General features: G+C 41.1%; 1 protein-coding gene across 2 annotated transcripts in view; it reads left to right on the forward strand.

The window, feature by feature from the left end:
- ltbp3 (latent transforming growth factor beta binding protein 3) overlaps positions 1-20,790 on the forward strand; it is a 39,979-nt gene extending 19,189 nt beyond the window's left edge. Inside the window, exons 5-29 of one of the 2 annotated variants that reach the window (XM_076019846.1) lie at positions 1,100-1,186; positions 1,293-1,409; positions 1,494-1,655; positions 2,161-2,274; positions 2,420-2,433; positions 2,531-2,576; positions 2,728-2,805; positions 4,279-4,407; positions 5,107-5,235; positions 5,323-5,451; positions 6,054-6,173; positions 7,095-7,217; positions 8,255-8,377; positions 8,677-8,796; positions 9,136-9,264; positions 10,647-10,817; positions 10,973-11,053; positions 11,920-12,048; positions 12,559-12,696; positions 12,811-12,951; positions 16,532-16,660; positions 17,685-17,846; positions 17,944-18,033; positions 18,600-18,728; positions 19,258-20,790. In XM_076019846.1, the coding sequence (XP_075875961.1) occupies positions 1,100-1,186; positions 1,293-1,409; positions 1,494-1,655; positions 2,161-2,274; positions 2,420-2,433; positions 2,531-2,576; positions 2,728-2,805; positions 4,279-4,407; positions 5,107-5,235; positions 5,323-5,451; positions 6,054-6,173; positions 7,095-7,217; positions 8,255-8,377; positions 8,677-8,796; positions 9,136-9,264; positions 10,647-10,817; positions 10,973-11,053; positions 11,920-12,048; positions 12,559-12,696; positions 12,811-12,951; positions 16,532-16,660; positions 17,685-17,846; positions 17,944-18,033; positions 18,600-18,728; positions 19,258-19,409 (2,942 nt within the window). In that variant the 3' untranslated portion in view covers positions 19,410-20,790. The remainder of the gene's footprint in view (positions 1-1,099; positions 1,187-1,292; positions 1,410-1,493; positions 1,656-2,160; positions 2,275-2,419; positions 2,434-2,530; positions 2,577-2,727; positions 2,806-4,278; positions 4,408-5,106; positions 5,236-5,322; positions 5,452-6,053; positions 6,174-7,094; positions 7,218-8,254; positions 8,378-8,676; positions 8,797-9,135; positions 9,265-10,646; positions 10,818-10,972; positions 11,054-11,919; positions 12,049-12,558; positions 12,697-12,810; positions 12,952-16,531; positions 16,661-17,684; positions 17,847-17,943; positions 18,034-18,599; positions 18,729-19,257) is intronic. The other variant, XM_076019847.1, reaches the window with a different exon arrangement.
- The last annotated feature ends 291 nt before the right edge of the window (positions 20,791-21,081 follow it).

The following is a 21,081-nucleotide window of genomic DNA, read 5'->3' on the forward strand; positions in this document are numbered from 1 at the left end:
GCCCGCTAATAAACACGTCTGATGTGTTTTCACTCCCTCATGGAAAGTAGAACCTTCTCTCTGTCAGACAGGCACAGGCAGGCCTCATTTAATGGAAGGACAAGAAAAGTGAAAAAATGTGAAAAGGTTGAACTTGGTAAATGTGTGTGTCTGACCTACTTTTAATTGGAAGCGACAAAGAAAAAACGCTTAGGTTTTGACAAAAGATTAGACTTTTTTGGGAAAGCAGCGACGTGAGCTGCTGCTGAGATATACAACTTACAACAACAGCAATTTAACTGAAGAAAAATTGACTGCGCTTGAAGCTTCACATCCAGTAGTTCATCTGTATTCTTGACTGCCAGCAAAGGAACATGAAGTTCACTAATTGTAACAAAAAGACTCGAGCCGCAGATAAGACATAACACAATATGGACACACTGGCATTGAAGTGTCTTATAGAGCTGCAACATCAAGGACGATGAACCTTCCCCATGATGTAACACAGCAAGACTCTGAAGTACCAGTATGAAAATAAAAGTTACTTTCCTGCTACAATTTTTAAGCAAGGAGTGCTTGACGTTACTCAACAACAGCACTCATCCACATCCTGGTCTGAACATCTGGTCAAGGTCACCGTCTGGATATTCAACCGCTTTGAGGATTTTGATCTGCAGTCGTACTATTGAATCTTAATTAAATCTGCCATTCATAGCATTTCTAAACTCTCCTCCTGGTTCTTAACCAGCCTACAAACCCACCAAAGAAAACCCCCTGTTGTTTAGTCCAACCCTGTTGTAAATGAAGACAAAGTAAACCAACAATTAGTTCTGTTGTTTCAGCCTTAAAGGTCCAATTTGTAGTCAAGTTTAGTTTTGAATTTCTATGTTGGTAAAGGCTTAACATACTGCCCATAAATACATTAATAAAGTCTATATATATATATGTACTCCTAGTTCGCTGCCATCTTCTCCCATGTCTTCCTGTCTTTAAGGAAGCATCAGGAAAATACCAGGCTTCCTTAGACATTTTACACTCTGGACTTTTAATGTTTGTTCCATCTACTTGCAGAACCCTCCAGTCATACTGTAGTTAAAACATCTCTCCCTCCCTCCTTCAGATGCGTCCGTCAAGCAGACTATTGTGGAAGACTACGACTCCACCTGCCCTCAGGGCTACAAGAGGTTCAACAGCACTCACTGCCAAGGTAGCACAAGTTAGCCGCAGCTAAACGCACTCAACCATCCCTGCTTTTAAAATATTACATATATGTTTTATTTCCTTTATGTGCCCTGGTCCTCCTGACCTTGCAGACATCAACGAGTGCACCATCCAGGGCATCTGCCAGAACGGAGACTGTCTGAACACACTGGGCAGCTTCAAGTGCTCCTGCAAGGCCGGTTTGGTGTTGGACGGGACCCGCTGTGTGGGTGTGTAACCACCTCCACCTTCTTCTCTTCTCCCTCAACTATTATTCATTAACCCACATCAACCCGCCCTCTCCTGCGACCCAGATCCCGAGTCTCCTCCCGAATACGGCCAATGCTTCCGCATGGTTTCCAGCGCCCGGGGCTGCGAGCTGCCACTGTCAGGCAACCTCACCCAGGAGGTATGCTGCTGCTCAGTGGGCAAAGCCTGGGGGCGCAGCTGTGAGCGATGTCCTCTGCAGGGCACCGGTGAGTGGTCGGCAGTTGGACAGGAGCGACAATGCAGACTGACCCTTCATCTCCGCTCGGTCTAACTGGTTGCATATTGTTTATTGTGAAAAGTATCTCCCCTGGCTGGCGGAAAAGCAGGACGAGCTAATCTATATATGAGCATTCTAAAATATGAGCATTCACCCCTCATCGATTTTAAATAATACTTTCTGGGATGGTTCTTAAATGATTCTTTGCGATTCAGTTTTCATTTATTCAGTGGATAATTATTCCAATAATTGATGGGATGATAAATAACTCTTCTCTTTGGGCGTGGTAACAGTCAAAGTAAAATGAAACTGATCTCACCCTACAGTTTGGTTGCATAAGAAAACAGGCTGAGAAGAAAATAATGTGTCTCTGCCTTTTCTCTTCTGTTCACTATGAGAGTTGATGGTGCAGTAGTGATAGTGTTTGTTCTAATGGAACAATGCAATACTCACCATAAGCATGTTGATCCGCTCTTTCCACATGTGGTGTTCAGTGGCCTTCAGTAAGATCTGTCCCGCCGGGATCGGCTACTATTTCCACAACAGCCGAGAGACTTTGTCCGTGTCTCCTTCACTGTCCTTCATCATCCCGGACAGCAACAAGGACGGTGTGTCCCTGAACGCTGCACTCACCGTCATTAGAGTTCCTACAAGACATCTTTATTTCTTTCATTAATTCTCGTGCCGTGCAATTCTTCAGTGTGGGATTTTAGTCGGTCACCTCTAACACGTATCTAATCTGTTTCCTTTCAGAAACAAAGCAACCGGTAAGGAATCATCTCTCTTCCCTCGCTCTGCAAGAACATCTGGGGACATTTTTCTCTCCAGTTTTCTGGAACTGTTGTCTTTTCTGTCCTCCTCCAGCCTCCAGAGACGAGCTCCACCAACAGCAGCGGTCCTCGCATTCCAGGTAAAGTCCCATCCGACCCAGATTCACAGCGCCTCGTCCATTATGTGGCCCAGACATCGATTATAAATAGAGTATATCAAAAAATAAATCTGGAATAAAGTCCAACATGTGTTTCCTGCTAAAGTTTGGTCTCTCTCTGTTGGATTCACAGTTTTTAAGCCCCCTCCTCCGACACCCGTCAGGCTGAACCCCGGCAATGACCAATTCGAAACACAGACAAAAGTCTCGCGTGAGTCTCCGCCAGGCGACAGTTCACTTCAGCACCAGCATGCTACTGCTATTCTGTCCTCCAACGTCTTTCATCCGTCTGGTTTGTCTTTGCGTAGCTTCTCTTCAGCAGCACCAGCTGAGCCAAAGATAAAAAGCCAAAGATAAATAATAATGGACAAAAGAATTAGAATTAGGATGCCTTTACCTTTTATCAATCCCACATTTGGGGAAATTTGCAGAATTACAGCAACAAAAGTGCAAAGAAGAGAAAAAATATATCAATTAAATAGAAATAAAGAGAGTAAGAGAGAAAAGAAAAATTAAAAACTTAAAAAACTTAAAAAAAAATAAAAATAATAATAATAAAAAACAAGACATTATTTTATGGACCGTTCGACTATTTACAAGTTATCTATCTCTGTAATATTGACAATTGCATTCTCTCCCCTGACATCTCATTTTAAGTTCAGCTGACGTTAAAATAGTAAAGATGAATAACTTGACAGGCTTATGGTGAAGCTTGAAAAGCTCATGGCAAGTTTCTCCTGTAGATACCGGTTCATGTTTCAAGCACGTCAAAAGTGGAGCTCCCGCAGTGAGAGGAGATAGTGTGGTGGTGTGGTGAGCTACACTCCAAAATGACATGTTGACTTTGTCCACAGAAAACACACGGCTGCATGCAATAGGGGTTAAGCAAACAGCGAGTCAGTGCCACACAGATCTGACACCAGTGGGACGCGCCAGTGCTGCACTGGTGGCTAACTGGTGGTTGTGGGGACTTTGTCTGACGTGTGTTTTCCACTATGAAACATGAACCAGCCTGAAGGCCACGTTCACTCACTTGTCTTTTTTATGGAAACTGGCATATCCAAAACTGCAATTCATGCTTTTTAAAGGTCCCGTATCGTGGAAAATTCACTCTTTTTAAATGTTTAATTTTTTCCACCAGAGATCTCCAACAATAGCGTCTCTCTGGCCTGGCAGTGAACTCCTCAGGAATGAGACCAAGTCCATTCTTAACTTCTTTTGCTTGCCCTTACTGTTCAGCACGTGTTTTCTAGGATTTAGCCCTTTGTGATGTCAGAAAGGGCACAGACCCCTCACTGGTACCTTTAGAGGTTCCTATCTCCTTCTAAACACATTGTGGGAGGCAAATTGATGCATTAGTTTTTAGCATAATGCTAAATCTGAGTGGTGCTGTAAACAGAAGGTTAAAATAATTGCTGTTTTCCTGAGATCTGTGGGACCTTTAAAATGACCTGTAAGTTATGTTACTCACTCACAATTGAGATATGTCATCTTTCTGTCTCTATCTGTCTGTCTGTCTGTCTGTCTGTCTGTCTGTCTATCCATCTATTTATCTATCTATCTATCTATCTACCTATCAATCTATCTATCTATCTATCAATCTACCTGTCTGTCTGTCTGTCTGTCTGTCTGTCTGTGGGTGTGTCATCTGACTGTTTGTCTCCTCTGTCTTCTGATCCTGGAGTGGATACAGACGATTGCAAACTCACTAAGAACATTTGCGGACATGGTGTGTGTGAGAACACGCCGAACGGCCACGTCTGCCACTGTCACCACGGCTACCACCTCAACCCGCAGAGGAACTTCTGCGAGGGTAAGCGTGAGGCAGCAGTATCAGCAGCAGCAGCATCAGCTGTCTTTCTGCGCTCATGTATATTTAAAAAGTCAGTGGATCATTTATGCTGGATGGACAAAAATAAAAAATGTGCCTTGTGAGGCTGCTGAAGTTGTGTTAAAGGTTAAGTGTGTAATATTTGGAGATTTCAAAGAACAACAGCGTCATCAAGTAGTTACACTTTAGATTGCAGTGCTCATTCACTCACCCCTCCCTCTCCCAGGCTTTTTGGTTCATTTCAGGACGTACATATCTATCCATATATACATATATATGTGTGTGTATGTACGTATGTATATATATATATATATATATATATATTTATATGTATACATATATATATATATACATATATATATATGTATATATGTATACATACATACATATATACATACATACATATAAAAAATGCAAACTATATATATATATATATATATATATATATATATATATATATATATATATATATATATATATATATATATATATATATTATTATTATTATTATTATTATTATTATCATCATATTTTTTTTCTTACTATAAATCAGGTCAAATTTTACACACTGGACCTTTAAGGGTAGAGAAACCACATCAGTCACTGATGGAACCCTCAGTGTTTCTCCATCACAACTATTTCCTCACCTCTTCTTCCTCGTCTTCCTGTCCGTCCTCCCAGACAACGACGAGTGTGAAACGGACCCGTGTGGCCACGGGCGAGGCCGCTGTGTCAACCTGAATGGAGGCTACGACTGCCTCTGTCGCCAGGGTTACAAGAAGCTGATGCACGGGAGGTCCAAGTGTATCGGTGAGTGACCTCCCGGGGAAAATGTTCCCTCCCCCTCCTATGTGCCTAAAATCAAACGCCAACACTTTGCGTCTTTCCGCTGGCCAGATGTGAATGAGTGCTCCAAGCAGGACATCTGCGGGGTGGGAGGTCAGTGTGTCAACCTGCCTGGATCTTACAAGTGTGAGTGTCACAGCGGCTTCCGGACCAAGTCCTACCGCCAGCCCACCTGTGAAGGTACCCAGGCTTCCCCTCTTCCTCTTCCTCTTCCTCCTTCTCCTGCTCCTCCTCCTCTTCCTTGTCCTCCTCCTGCTCCTCCTCCACCCTCTTCCTCCTCCTCTTCTTCCTCCTCCTTATCCTCCTCCACCCTTTCCTCTCCCTTCCTCCTCAATCTCTTCCACCTCTTCCTCCTCCTCTTTTTCCTCCTCCTCCTCCTCCTCCTCACTCTCATCTCCCTCCTGCTACTCCTCTTCCTCCTTGTCCTCATCCTGCTCCACCTCCTCTTCCTCTTCCTCTTCTCCTTTCTGGTCCTCCTCCTCCTCCTTGTCATCTTCCTCCTCCTCTTCTTCCTCCTCCTTCTCGTCCTCGTCCTCCTCCTCCCCCTCCACTCTTTCCTCCCCCCTTCCTCCCCAACTTCTTACACCTCTTCCTCGTCCTCTTTTTCCTCTTCGTCATCCTCCTCCTCGTCCCTTTCATCTTCCTCCTGCTCCTGCTCCTCCTCTTCCACTTTGTCCTCATCCTCCTCCTCCTCCTCCTCCTCCTCTTTCACCTCCTTCTCCTCCTCTTTCCTGACATAGAGCTTTTGAAACTATATCAAACTTGTCTCTTATTGGCTGCAGACATCAATGAGTGCCTGAATCCAGACTCCTGCCCCAACGAGCAGTGTGAAAACACGCTCGGCTCGTACGAGTGCGTCCCATGTCTTCCAGGTCACGAGGGACACGCCGGCATCTGCTACGGTGAGTCTACGGTTGAACAGTATGGAACTGATTAAAGCAAGCACTGTGGCTCAGGAGGTAGAAAAGGAAAGGTTGGCGGTTTAAATCCCACTCCATCCCAGTCTGTCGTTGTGTCTTTGGGCAAGTCACTTAACCCACATTGCCTGCTATGAATGTGAGTGGATGTTTGGGTGGTGCTCAGGGGCCGTTTGGGGCCGATTGGCTGCCACGCTTCCGTCAGTCTGCCCCAGGGCAGCTGTGGCTGCACATGTAGCTTACCTCCACCAGTGTGATTGTGGTGTGAATGAATAATGGGCTCAATGTAAAGCGCTTTCAGTTCTTGAAAAGCGCTAAATAAATCCAATCCATGATTATTATTTATAAGATTAAATCTTTTTATTTATTTTTTTTTGAAAACCTAAATATTACTCTTACGGTCAAAATTGCAATATAATCCTCTATATTTGTACATCAGACTCCAGAGGAGTCAATCAGTGCGTCACTGCACGTCACTGGGTTTAGGTAACATTTTAGTGGGAAGTCTTGTATAGGAACAATGTAAAGAGACACAACAGAGGCTAAATGTGCATTCTGGGCAGAAAGGAAAGAAAGTGGTATCGGTACCAATACCTCATACCAGTATCAATATCGGTTCAACCCTAATCCTTACAGTGAAGCTTTTAGAAAGAATAGATTTTTCTTTTGTTAAAACAGTTTAGTGTCAGTGCCATCAGGATCAACCAGCTAAAATATGTTTGTCTCTTACAAAATTATCATTCTATTGTTGAACCGTATCCATATTCATAATCATATCATAGGTCTGTTTCTCAAGTTTGAGATTGACGACTGCAGGCCATAATTCTGGATATAATTACTGCCAGAGGAAAAATGAATAGCGTCCCATTTTCAAAGTCCATCATCCACTGATTTGTGTCTCCACAGACATCAATGAATGTCACAAACCCGGCATCTGTCCCAACGGCCGCTGTGAGAACCTCCCCGGCACGTATCGCTGCCTGTGCAACGAAGGCTTCCTGCCGTCTGCAGACAGCAAAGGCTGCCGCGGTGAGTAGAAGGACACAGCTGCTGATGTCCACATGTTTCTTTTCTCCAGCCACTGGCAGCAGTGGTGGGAGGAACAAAGTACAAATACTTTGTTAACGTACTTATGGGGATTATTCAGGTATCTGTGCTTTGCTTCAGTATTTCTTTTCCTGACTTCTTACTTTGACTCCCTACAGTTGCACATAAATATCTGTACTTTCTACTTACATTAGAAAAACATGCTGGTTAAAATCATTCACTTATTATATAAAAAAATTGTTGCTATTATAGTTGTTGAGCTATTTGAACTCTGCCGTTGTGTTAACAGTGTAAACATCCAATAATAGCTCACTGGGCAGAACTATACTGATCACAGTTTGGTTGGGCTGCAGTTGGAAAGCAGCAAAGCTGTTCAAAATTATCCAGATGCCCATAAAGACTTCTGACCTCTGACCTCTGGTCACCTCAGTCCCGATTGTATCACAACTTTTAACTTTTAACAAAATTATCAACTAATGTGTTTTTTCATTAATGGCAATAAAAAAAACTTTTTATTTCAGAACATTTCAGAAACTGTACTTGCATACTTTTACTTGAGGGATGCACCAATACCACTTTATTTTTTATTTTTTATTTTACAGTAGTACAGTACAAGTACTTGCATTTCAGTACTCGGTGATCCCGAAACCAAGTACTTAATAATGCCATTACACATTATAGAATTACTTTGATTTTTTTTATTTTTCCACAGATGTTCTGTTATTTGAACAACATTCCTCAGCATCGGCCGTCTGTCAAAAGTTTCACAGCAGTACAAACACAAATTTGACAAAATTGTCATATACATGCATACACAATCGGTGTTGTAGTGTTAGTGTCGTGGTAACCGTGCATATTTAGTATGAGTAGAGCACTCAACCCTAGTCTCGGTACCAATACCTGATACCGGTAATGGGTGCATCCCTACTTTTACCAGAGTAGGTTTTTTTTCTTACACAAGCGTCTGTACTTTTACTTAAGTACCGAATGTGAATACTTTTACCACCTGTGCCTGGCAGACATTGACGAGTGCGAGGACGTGAGGCTGTGTGCGTACGGCCAGTGCATCAACACTGAGGGCTCCTTCCAGTGCCAGTGCTACCCGGGCTACCAGCGCACACAGGAGGGCAGCCACTGCGAAGGCACGACACGCAGCACCTTCACTTCAGCACTCACAGCATCCTGACAACAGCCACATCATTCATCACTTCTTTTTTTGTTTGTTTCTCCTCCATCTATGAGTGCAAGTATTGCACTAATGGTTTATAAAACCTTGCACATGTACAGTGTATATACATATATATGTATGCAAATTATTGTTGCAATTGTTGCTATAAATTGCAGGTATGAAATAATGAAAAGTGAATGATATATATTGCCAATTATAACATCATAAATATCTATTTTATTCTATGATATTATATTCTTTTGATCCTTTCAGATATCAATGAATGTGAAAGACCTTCGAACTGCCAGAGGGGGCGCTGTATCAACAGCATGGGCTCGTACCACTGCGAGTGCCAGAAGGGCTACATGTTGATTGGAGGACGGAGATGCCAAGGTCAGTGCACAGGACGTTGTCTTCTTCAGTGGTTTGAGAGCAACTAGTCACGAGTTCATGTGCAAGAATAAGCTTTTTTTTTGTTTTGTTTGTTTTTTTTGTTTTGGCTTTCTGTTGTCCTCTTTAATGACAATCTTTCAGTATCTGGGAAAGTTTTACACAAGGAAGAATCAGCTTTAAAGACTTTTGACTTAAATGTGACGCAAAGCTGTGCTAAAAATAGATTCTCTGAGATATAAACGGCTCCGTTTGTGCCACGCGTCAGATGGTGTTTGGATTTTCGACAAATACCCACTGCAGACTGTCTTTTTTTCTCTCCATTTTACTTTTTCCTTTCAGACGTAGACGAGTGTGCAGCAGACAGAAGCCTGTGCCAGCCCTACGGCTCCTGCGAGAACAGACCCGGCTCCTATATGTGTGTCTGCAACCATGGATATGTCCTCTCGGAGGACAAACACAGCTGTGAGCGTAAGCTGGCTCCGATTCCTTCAGCCGCACTCCAGATCCGCTCTCATCCTGCACGCAAAACACTTTTATTGCTGCCTTCATTCCAAACCCAGAGCCATTTCATCTCTTTATATCAACTCTTTTGCATCAGATTGTGTCATCTTGTGGAACTTAAACCATTGTTTTCTATCTTTTATGTGCGTCAGTGAGCTTCCCAGGAATGAGGTCAGTCCTTCCTCTGCTTCTGGCCCTCTGTGACATCACAAGGGGCTAAAACCTCTGTCTGTCTATCTGGGAAACTCCTCTTGGACAGAGCCTCACTTTTAACCCGATTCTAGGACACACGTGTTAAACACGGGGCCTTAAAACAGCTGATGGTAACAGTCATTGTCAATTCCAGCAGTCTGTTTTACGATGTGAAAACGGTGAAACGGCGTTGTCAGATTTTCCCACTCTGGGACCCGTTTTCAAAAAATACCGTTTCGGGGGACCCAAAACGCCGTTGCCGTGTGGACAAAACGCCGTAACGGGTAAATACTTTACCGTTTCCACCAAAAAACGTTCCTGTGTGGACGGGACCTAAGGGTCCAGTGTGTAAAATTTTGCCAGATTTTTATATTGGTAAAAGCTTAACATACTAACCAAAAAAACATTGATAAAACTGTATACTCGCAGTAAAATAAAAGCAATTGGATTTTCCTACCCTTACAACGCTTCGAAAAAAAAAAAATATATATATATAATATATATTTATATTATATATATATATATATATATATAAATATATATATAATATAAATATATATTATATATATAATTTTTTTTTATATATATATATATAAATATATACATAGAGCAAAAATTATCTTTATGGTTAAATGTGTAATAATAAGAAACAACGACCTTTAAGTGGTTACATTTTGGATTGCAGCACTCTTTCACTCCCCCTCCTGCTCTCGAGCTTGCCAGTGAACTACGGACCAAACCTGGATACCTTGTTCACCTTCTTCTTCATTGGTTTATTTGAAGACGCGGGCGCGCTTCCTTACAAATATGATTGGGAAAACTGGGACAAAGACCCTTGATCTTTGTTTATTCTTATATGTATGAGAAGCCCTCTAAGGGTAGGTAAAACAAATTACTTTTATTGTACTGCGATTATAAACTTTTATTCATGTATTTATGGGCAGCATATTGAGTTTTTACTAATATAAAAAGCATAAATTAAGCCAAATATTGGACACTGAACCTTTAAGGAAACATTTATTTATTTAAGGTAGCCCGTCTGGCAGCGGCCTATATACGAAATGCATTCTTTAAAACATTTTACACTCTGGACCTCTAAAGAATATGATTCCAGGCACAGCCTTTTACCACTCTATCACTCTGTTCTCTCACTATAGCCGTTCGAGTGGTGGTGGACGAGAAGAAGGAGTGCTACCTAAACCTGGACGACACCGTGTTCTGCGACAGCGTTCTGGCCACAAACGTCACCAAGCAGGAGTGCTGCTGCTCCATCGGGGTGGGGTGGGGGGACCACTGCGAGATCTACCCCTGTCCCGTCTCACACTCCGGTGGGCCCTAATGCCTAGCCTGGCCTAGCCTAGCCTAGCCTAGCCTAGCCGGCCTTGTCACAGTAATGATTGTGGGAGATTTGGGAAGCAGCACGATAACCTAAAACATACTGTTTGTGTTTCTCCTGTTTGTTGTTGTGACCTTCCCAACCCAGCTGAGTTCCACTCCTTGTGTCCAAATGGATATGGCCTCTATTACGATGAAGGACTCATGTACAGCCTGCCTGCCTACCACGGTACACTTAGTCACACAATGTCGTTTAGATTTTTTTTCTTGTTTATTTGTGCCGAAGGAGTTATACCAAATAGAAGTGGAGGCAAAACAGATGCCAGAGAAGGAAACAGAACGATGTTGATCAAAGAGAGCGACCAATGACAACATGATAATAACAAGCAGTAGTACATGAATAATCCCTGCTGACACCCCCCCCCCAAAGTTTAGAAAGAATACAGCATTTTTAATAATAAACAGCCATTTTCTTCTATTTTATTGTCATCATCAGTGCAGCAAAACCTAGTGCAGACCAGACAAGCCAGACAAGAAACAAACTTTGTTTCATCCTCAATGTTTCCTAAATCTTGCAACCTGAGCCAGAAGAAGCCGTGGAAGGATTCCTCCCTAACTGTGCAACTAAACATTATTGTCATCTTGATACATTTCCAAAATATAAACTATGGGACCATGATTGTGTTCATTTGGTATTTAACAAACAGAATATCCTTAGGCCGTTTTGCTTCAGATCTGGACACAGTACCAACTGTACAGTTGCCATGTGCTCAGAACTAAATAGTGATATTTTTGTGACATTCTGTGTGCTCTGTTTTTACATCTGTTTTTTTTTAGCATATTTGATTCAAATTATGTCATGGTAGTGCAAAGTGTGAACTTTGTGCCAGGCAATTTTATTAATTTAGTTAAAACAAAATAATTAGACACTAACACGAACATTCCCAACTTGTGAATGAAAGGGAACAGAAAGAATAATAATCTTATATTATCTGCCCCCATTACCTAAAGAAATACATTTACAAAACGCTTAAAAAAACATCCACAACAACACCATAAATCTGAAAATATTCTCCTCCTCCTCTCCGCCTGCAGACATCGACGAGTGCGCTCTGTTCACCGAGGAAATCTGCAAGAAGGGCCGCTGCGAGAACACACTGCCGGGCTACGAGTGCTACTGTCAGCAGGGCTTCTACTACGACGGCAACCTGCTGGAGTGCATAGGCAAGTTGTTGAGCTAACTGAATGGGATTCATTGTGTCTTCATTAGAATAGATTAGATCAGATTGGATTTAGATACTTTATTGATCTCCAGGAGAAAACAGCAGCTTGAAAAAGGCGGGCAATGTTCTTAACTACAGTATAAAGAGAGGCAAAAGTATGGTATAAAATTGAAAATATAAATAAAAATACCATAAAAATAAAATAAAATCTGTATATGGATATATGTATACATACGTACATACATACATACATACATTGCAGTTGGGCATAATGACAGTATGTGTCATACTGTTGTGCAATGGGGCTGTTAAATTCTGATTAAATATATCGGAAAATGCTAACAATTGTATATAAGTTGCTGAGCTGCATGCACACTGCGACATCAGCTTTTTTTTCGTTTGCTTGTTTGTTTTTAGTTTTTTTTAAATGCAGCCAAAGTCTTGGCACAGCCCTGAAGGAGGCGCTGTTCTGCAGGGGCCTCTAATCATCTTTCACCCTCCTCTCTGCCAGATGTGAACGAATGCCACGACGAGTCTCTGTGCACCAACGGCCACTGCGTCAACACGGAAGGCTCCTTCTACTGCAACTGCAACTACCCCTGGACTCCTGACTACAACAAGAAGAAGTGTGTGATGGTCACGGTAGCAGGTGAGTGAGAGCTGATACCAAATGGGGGGTCCGGGAGGGGTGTTGTGGGAGGGGGTTAGGTGTGAGGGGGGGGATAATCCCAAGGTTTTGAATGAACCTTTGTCCTCCCTGCAGATGTGAACGAGTGTGAGAACCCGGCCAACTGTAAGAACGGCCAGTGTGTGGACACGCCAGGCTCCTACTACTGCATCTGCTCACCTCCATGGGCGCTGGCCACTGACCGTAACAGTTGCGTGACCCCGGAGGAGCAGGCAGGTGAGTGGCAGAGCGCGGAAGAGCGTCGGAGATCCGCAGAGGCAGCGGTTTGGAAAGCAGCGCTTCGTCCGGGGAGAAGCAGCGTTGGCCACACACCACACTGCACATGCGGGGGCTGTGTTGTACAAGCCAGCGAGACATAAAACAGGGGTGGGTTTTTTTTGTTTTTTGTTTTTTGTTTTTTGCGAGCGAAGATGAGCAAAGGTGAAGGAGTCTGGGAGTAGCCGTGCCGCTGCCGTTGCACGAAGCAGAGGCGAGGAGAGCGTGGGTGTTGGTATCTGGAACAGGAAGACACTTTTATGCAGAATTAAAGGAGTTCACATGCCAAGAAACTATGCGGGAACTGCCTTTTGTTAAACTGCATATGCATTTTAATTTAATTGCTTTACATTGTTAATAGCTGAAGAAAATTCCAATGATCCCCCACTTGACCACAGAAAAATTTACTTTGCAATGCAATGTATGCACTTGCAAATGACTGTTTATTACAGTTATTGATATACATGCAGAACTAACAGACTTTATCTTGGGATGCTTTTGCAGCTTAGTGTTCCAGCTGTAATAACATTATCAGTACTCAAGTGCAAAAACAAGGCTGTCTGCTCCTTTTAACCCTGCACAGAATTTATATCACCCTGTTTTAAAAGATATTTGATCATTTTCCATATTTATTTTGTATGCATTAACAAAAGACAAACAAAAAGAATATTATAAAAAAAGTGACCAAGTCTTTGTCAGTCAGTGGTTGGAGGTTGAAGGAAACATGCAGCTGCTGCTCCACCTGCATGTGCATTTAGGGTTAAGTGTGAAGAGGAGTCGCTCCAACCCAACTGGGAGCAGTAAAGTAATCGGATTGGCTCCAGACACTTGAGGATAGTTTGGAAATAAAGTAGTCCACCACTTTCATCCCTTCCTCAATTGTTTTTCTATGCTTGTAATTTAAGATGTCAGGGTGAAATCTGGAAAACCCCCTGAGCAGCTGCACCGTCTGGACTCCTGGGACATTGCGGCTCTCTGCTTAGAAGTGAACCTGCTCTCTATGTCAATACATATAGTGGCGTTGTTTAACCATACACGTATTTGTCTCCTGTTTCATTTTATATCTGTGAATGTTGCACATTGGGCCCCTTAAAAGTCAAAAGGTTGTCCTCTAGAACAGTGTTTTTCAACTCTTTTGAGCTGCAGCACATCTTTTACATTGAAAAATCTCATGGCACACCAACAACCAAAATCATTATAACATTTTATAAGATAATAATATGTATATTTATGTATTATGTTATATATATGTGTGTGTGTGTATATATATATATATATATATATATATATACATATATATATATATATATATATATATATATATATATATATATATATATATATATATATATACATATATATATATATATATATATATATATATATACATATATATATATACATATATATGTATATATATATATTATTTTGTTACAAAATAACACACATATATATCTATATATATATATACATATATATATACATATATGTGTGTGTATATATATGTGTGTATATATATGTGTTATTTTGTAACAAAATAATATATGTATATATATATATATATATATATATATATATACATATATATATATATATATGTATATATATATATATATATATACATATATGTATATGCATATTATTTTGTTACAATATTCATAATATAATATAAAATGACACTTTTTAGCCTAATAATGACAAGATAGTCTCTTCATGTATTTTTACTCACTCAGTGTGAAACTTGGGAAACCTGTTTCGATGCACACAAAGCTGATATCCCGGGAGGAAAATAGGCTTGCATCCCTTTTAAAGCACAGTCACTCTACAAGGGAAAGTTGTTTTTTTGTTTTTTTGTTTTTTTGTTGTTTTTTTTCAGACCAATTAAGTGAAATAGGATAATTTTTCACGGCACACCCAACATTATCTCAGAATACACAAGTGTTTGAAAAACACTGCTCGACACTGTCTGTAGACAAATCTGTAGAGGTTCTATTTTGTTGATAAGAGGGTCAAAATATGACTTTATTGGAACAAAAATGAGGTTCATAAAGTGCTGCGGTGTCTCTGTCAGGCAAAAGCATTTTGCCTTAAAAAAAAAGTGAGAACGCTTCCAGAAAGCTTTTGTTGATCTTGATGCTGAATCTTGGCGTTAGTAATGGAGCCATTTGGCAAACTATGACAGGAATAAATGGTAACTGGATCTGGGGTAGAGAAAAAAAACAGCCTGCATTTGTTCTTATTCAGTCAAGGCTGGAAAGAAAGAAAGAAAGAAAGAAAGAAAGAAAGACTCCCAAATCTGAGCAGCGAGGTCAGGGCGATTCCTGGGGAATGTGGCGCCGGCCATTGTTTCACTGGCCAAAATAAAGGCATTAATAAATAGGCCAAGAGTAGATGCGTGGATGGACATATGCCTTCACCATCACCTGCAATTATTTTGAAGGAGCATCTGCCCTTAAATGAGTTGTAATAAATGAGTTATAATCAATAGCTGCTTGACAAAAGCAAGCCTGATGTTGTCTCAGCCTCTTCGAGTCTCTGTGCTCCAACTCTGGGGTGTCAAACTCAAACACACAGTGGGCCAAAATGTAAAACTTGCACAAAGTTACAGGCCAACAGTGAACCTTCTTACATGGACCCCAACAAGTTCTGCTTCAACCTGAATATAAAACAAGCAAAGCTTAATACTATACAATAAAAAAAAACATAATAATGCAAAATCGAATTTCAAAAAAAGAAAAGAAAACTCATCAAAATTCATTCATTCATTTATTTATCTTCTATACCCGCTTATTCCTATTCAGGGTCACGGGGCTCATCAAAATTAATTAAACGTAAATAAAAATTGTATGCGCCCTATTTTTGCAGCCTTCTGATTTAAATTTTACTAGTAACCTTTTTCCCACAGGCTAATGATACATTTGAAAATAAAATAACAACAATAAAACAATAAAGTCATAATAACATCCTAAACTGAACATCCTGTCCTGATTGGCTTTCTGGGATTTCATAGTGTTAGCGGTTACATGTGCTGTATCATACCAGAGGGCCAGCTCTAGCAGTGATTTAGCATTGCCTCGCGGGCCAAACACACTGACACTGCGGGCCAGATTTTGACACCTGCGCTCTAACTGAAGCTAATCCTGCACCGACTCAACCCTAATAACGTAGGAAGTGGATTTTTGGAGAAGCTGTGCATCTCTAATTTTAGCATTGCTAACCGACTGACACGATATTTGTTTCTATCTGGAGCCGCGAGAGAAAACAGGAACGCACGGTAGTGTTGTGTTCTCTGCCAGCTGCCTGCATTCGATCGATGTTGCGCTGCGCACACGTACGTGCACAACATCATGTTCAGATCTCCACCCACACACGTTTCTTTGGTCAAATTTAAAACATCACTTTTTTATGTCATTATTTTACTTTATCTTTTTGGTCCTAAATCTCATGTCACAACAGTCCTAAAAAAAAAATAATGGAGCAGCAGGCCCCCAAGCAGATGTTCATGCTGTAACCAGTGTGTGTGGTGCCCCCCCTTTTACAGATGTGAATGAGTGCCAGGACCCATCGTACTGTAGGAATGGGAGGTGTGAGAACACGCCCGGCTCCTTTCACTGTTTTTGCGACCCTCCCCTAACCTTCAGTGCAGCGCTGAAGCAGTGTGTCTACGACGGTGGGTAAAAACCAGAGTCCACTCGCCTTAGCATGACAGACACTATTTTTTTTACTCATTTATTAATTCATTTATTTATTATTTTTACATTTTTGCCCTCGTTGACCTCCTCCGCTCTTGTTTTCTCCCTGTGATTCCCAAGTTTGTGTTCCACCTAAACCTACAAGGCATGGCTTCATTTATTGCTTTCCCCCTCTTTCCTCAGGTAGCTGCCATACTTGTGTAGATTCCCTTCATTTTTTTTTAATATTGTGATGATCATCATGAAGACACTCAGATAAATCAAAGTCAGAAAAGAGGGCTTTCACTTTGAAATGGCTGATTTACTGGAAAATGGCTTTGAACTCATGACTGGTGTTATGCTTGCGGGTGATGAATGCCATAAATAGGGCTTGTTTAGATACTAACATGACAGGATTTTATTTTTTTTCAGCTAACACATCATTTAAAAAGAAAAAAGACATGAAACAAACTTCATGACACACTATCTTTCTAAAATCCGAGAGCCCAAATGCAACCTTGTGCCGCTAATGAGAGAAAATGCTGGATTTTAAACACATTTATATGCGCAGATCACCTGAATGTCAAACCATTGTGCCTGTAGTTGTTTGTTGTTGTTTCTTTTTAAAGAGGAGCCTATTGTGTATGAAAAGCTGTGTTGTGACTGCAGCTCTGTGTTTGTGGGAGAAATAACTCCTGCTAACTGCTGAGACGTGCTTTGGCCAACTCATGTCCTCTTGTTAGCCACAAAGATGGAATATAGCAAAGTGTTGAAAGTATGACAATGTATTTTACTCTGATTGTGTTTCATGCTATTCCATCCATTTGTGATCAGTGTGTTTATAGACTTTTAATCTGTACACTTTTATATGAAGCTTATTTGCAATCTAAACTTCTTTTACCAAAAAAAAAAAAAAATCCTCTTGGCTTTCAGGACTGACTGAATGCATTAAATTTTTATTCTGCACCTTAAAAAAAGAGATGTCTTGAATCAGCGTTAATGGAGGTCCTCCGTTGTCCCCAGATCGCACTGCCGCCCACAAGGACGTTTGTTTCCGGCACGTTGACGAAGGTTTGATTTGCAGCCAGCCTGGCAACGGCGTGGTGTTGACCTATTCCGAGTGCTGCTGCCACTACGGTCGAGGCTGGGGCCCTGAATGCAACACATGCCCACACAGGAATTCAGGTGAGTAAACGAGGAGGCCTATTTTACAAAACATCTAACCGTGGTTATTTTTTCATTTTAGCTTGAAACACGCTCTTTTCCCCCCCACCATCCTCAGAGATGTTCAGCCGTCTGTGCGACATGCACCTGGAAACAGAGTCCGACGGAGAGCCTGATTTCCCTTCTTTCCTCACCAACTACAAACCAGGTCAACAGAGGCTCTTTTTTCTCCAGTGCAGGGGTGTCAAACTCAAACACACAGTAGGGCCAAAAGTCGCAACAAAGTCGCGGGCCAACATTGATATTTATTGAAAAAAATCTTCCTCCAGATACAAGAGTGAACTTTTATATGGACCCAAGCAAGTTTGGCTTCAACCTGACTACGTAACAAGCAAAGCTTAATTCTATACAATAAACTTAAACTTAATATTGTACACGCAAAATCAAATTTCAAATAAAAAAGCCTTATCAAAATAAATAAAATGTAGATGAAAATGTGTGTAAAAAAATAAAAAATGAAATAATAATAATGTCCTTAAATGAACGTCCTGTCCTGAATAACGTGCCCAAAATACCGAATTCTGGGATGTGTAGTATTAGCAGTACATATGCTGTATGTATAATACCGCCTCGCGGGCCAAATATATTGACACTATGGCCTGCGGGCCAGAGTTTGACACCTGTGCTCTAGTGGTTTTTCGTTTGTTGCCACAAACCAGCCTGTAGTTCTCAATCTTGTTGTCTGTCCTCTAAAAAAAACAAAAAAAAACACAGGCGACAGTTCTGAGGAGGATTCGGATGAGTGCAGCTGTGCTAACGGCCGTTGCGTCCGCTCCTACCTGGGCACCATGTGTGAATGTAACCCAGGCTTCACGCTGGACCACTCCCTCACCCGCTGCATAGGTTGGTTTTTTTCTTGCACTACTATTACTTTTTACACATTTGAATGCTTTTGTGACATTGACCGTGTATAAAGACGGACGGAGCGTCTGTTTTTTAAACGGAGGCCAATGCGGAAGTGCGAAAAAAAAAACCCTGCATTCTATAATTTGGCTAGCAGAGAGCGCCAAAAGTGGTTGCAAAAACAATAAATTTCACTGAAAATGATCGGCTGTCAATACTGAGAGGAACTTAAGAATTTATACTATTTCAAACTGAATCTAATTTTTTTGGTTGGTATAAATAATATATTTGAAAATCCCTTGTTTGAAAAAAAATAGGAAACTGCCCATGAAGCCATGACCCAATCAAAACAGCTCCGCGACCCAAAAGTGGGTCACGACCCACCAGTTGAGAAACTCTGATATATACAGTATATTTCATATTTATAAATGAAATATACAGTATGTATATATTTCAGTGTTATACTACTGAAACTCATGGATGAGTACTTGCATGTGTGTGTGTGTGTGTGTATGTGTCTTTCTTACAGACATCGACGAGTGTGCAGCAGCGGGACCTCGCGCCAGTCCGTGCAAGAACGCCCGCTGCGTGAACACCGCTGGCTCGTACAAGTGCTACTGCAAACCCGGCTTCGTGGCCACACGCTGGCCCAACATATGTGCCCGTCGCAGAACTCGGTAGACCTCTTCCCATCTCTTCCCGTAGACAGTGTGATGTACACTGCACACACACGCATCAGAGGTATGTGTGCGTCCATATATCAGTTTGCATCCGGAGCCCAAGCGTAGCGTGGGGGGCCTCGTAGCAAGAAAAAAAAAAAATCCCATTTCACGTTCAAAGAAATTATCATCAAGAACAAAGGAGTATTTGTTGTTTTTGTTTGTATTTGTAATTTTTTTAAGCAACATATTTTTGTTAATTTTTAAATCTTTGCATTAATGTTTTGTGTTATTTGTTCTCCTTGTTGAAATGTTATGGATGTTTTTTTTTTGTTTTTTTTCCTTTTTCAGATTTTCTAACCACCTGTTATCTGCTTCAGCTTATTGCGGAAATTCCCCCTCAACATTCTCGCGTTTTTTAAGTCAACATTCTCTAACGGCAAATTTTAAACTGGCATCATCAGAATCTTCTACATTAACCAAGCGGCGGTTTGTCGTTATTGCACAGTTTGTCTAAAGAAAGCCCAAAGAATTATTGTCAGGACGCTCTGTTTTGTCCTGACCATTGTTTTATTTGTTGACTTTAAAATATGTGATGCGTTTAAATTTTTGTACCATTTGATGTGTGCACCTGGGTGGGCTGCCAGCTGGGGGTGGGGGAGGAAAAATAAAAGAGGTCATGCACTTATTTAGCAAAGGACACGTATGGAATATTTTTGCTAAATTTAGCCTATTTTCAAGAAACAATGACTCAATGCTTGAGTCAATGATTGATAAAAACGTATTTGAGGAACCAAAGACACCAATGAGACAAGAAAAGTTTTATTAAAAAAAAAAAAAGAAAAAAGAAAAAAAAAAAAAACTACCAGTCACACGTGTTTTTCCTTGTGTTCCCGTCTGTTATGTTTTGTTCCCATGTCAATAAACAGAAAACGTCTTGAGAGTTCAGGCGGAGCGGCTTTGAGGGCTGCACTGTGGCCCATACAGAGTTCCCTTTGACTCACGCCCAGAAAGCAAATAAATGGAGCTGGTTGCAGGGTCTCCACACCGAGACCCTCAGTCCGGCTTCACTCACTCGCTGCTTTCGCTAGCGCTTCTATGTAGTCAGCTGCAGGATTTATTCAAAAACTGGATTGCAATCACAGTGAAGAAGAGGACGTTATTGAGTGGGGCAGAAAGGTCTCATTGATTGTCTTTTTTTTTTTTTTTGCCAATGATTGCTTTATTTATTTGTGTTGCTTTTTTTTTATAGCCATCCTTCTTTTAAATTGATAGTATTTGCAGTCCTCTAAAATAAATGCTCATGATCATCAAGTCCAACTAAAAGAAAGAATGTGTTGCATTGTGTCTGTACAATATTAAAAAAACATAAAGTATGTTGGAAAAACAGCGGTTCACTGCTTGACACTGGTGTATCTGGCCGGTCTGTTCCACATGTGCCAAAAGCATTGAGAGAAAAAAGCTGACGGAGGTCCTGACTAAACATTCCATTAAAAGAGGCTGTGGGGTGTGTGTGGGGGGGGGGTTACAGACAGCAGCAGGTCACAATGCCAGTGCCAGACAGACAGGGAAATATTTAGCATAATCACACTGCACAATAGCTCTTCCGAAAGGCAAAAACAGTTTTGGTCAGTGGAGAGATCAGACAGTGCATGAAATGAACCACCTGTCCATAAAACAAAAGGTGTAGTTTA

The sequence above is a fragment of the Nelusetta ayraudi genome, unplaced genomic scaffold (genome assembly GCF_046127955.1).
Source record: "Nelusetta ayraudi isolate G7.1 ecotype Tasmania unplaced genomic scaffold, CSIRO-AGI_Nayr_v1 ptg000011l, whole genome shotgun sequence".
In the NCBI taxonomy this organism is placed as follows: domain Eukaryota; kingdom Metazoa; phylum Chordata; class Actinopteri; order Tetraodontiformes; family Monacanthidae; genus Nelusetta; species Nelusetta ayraudi.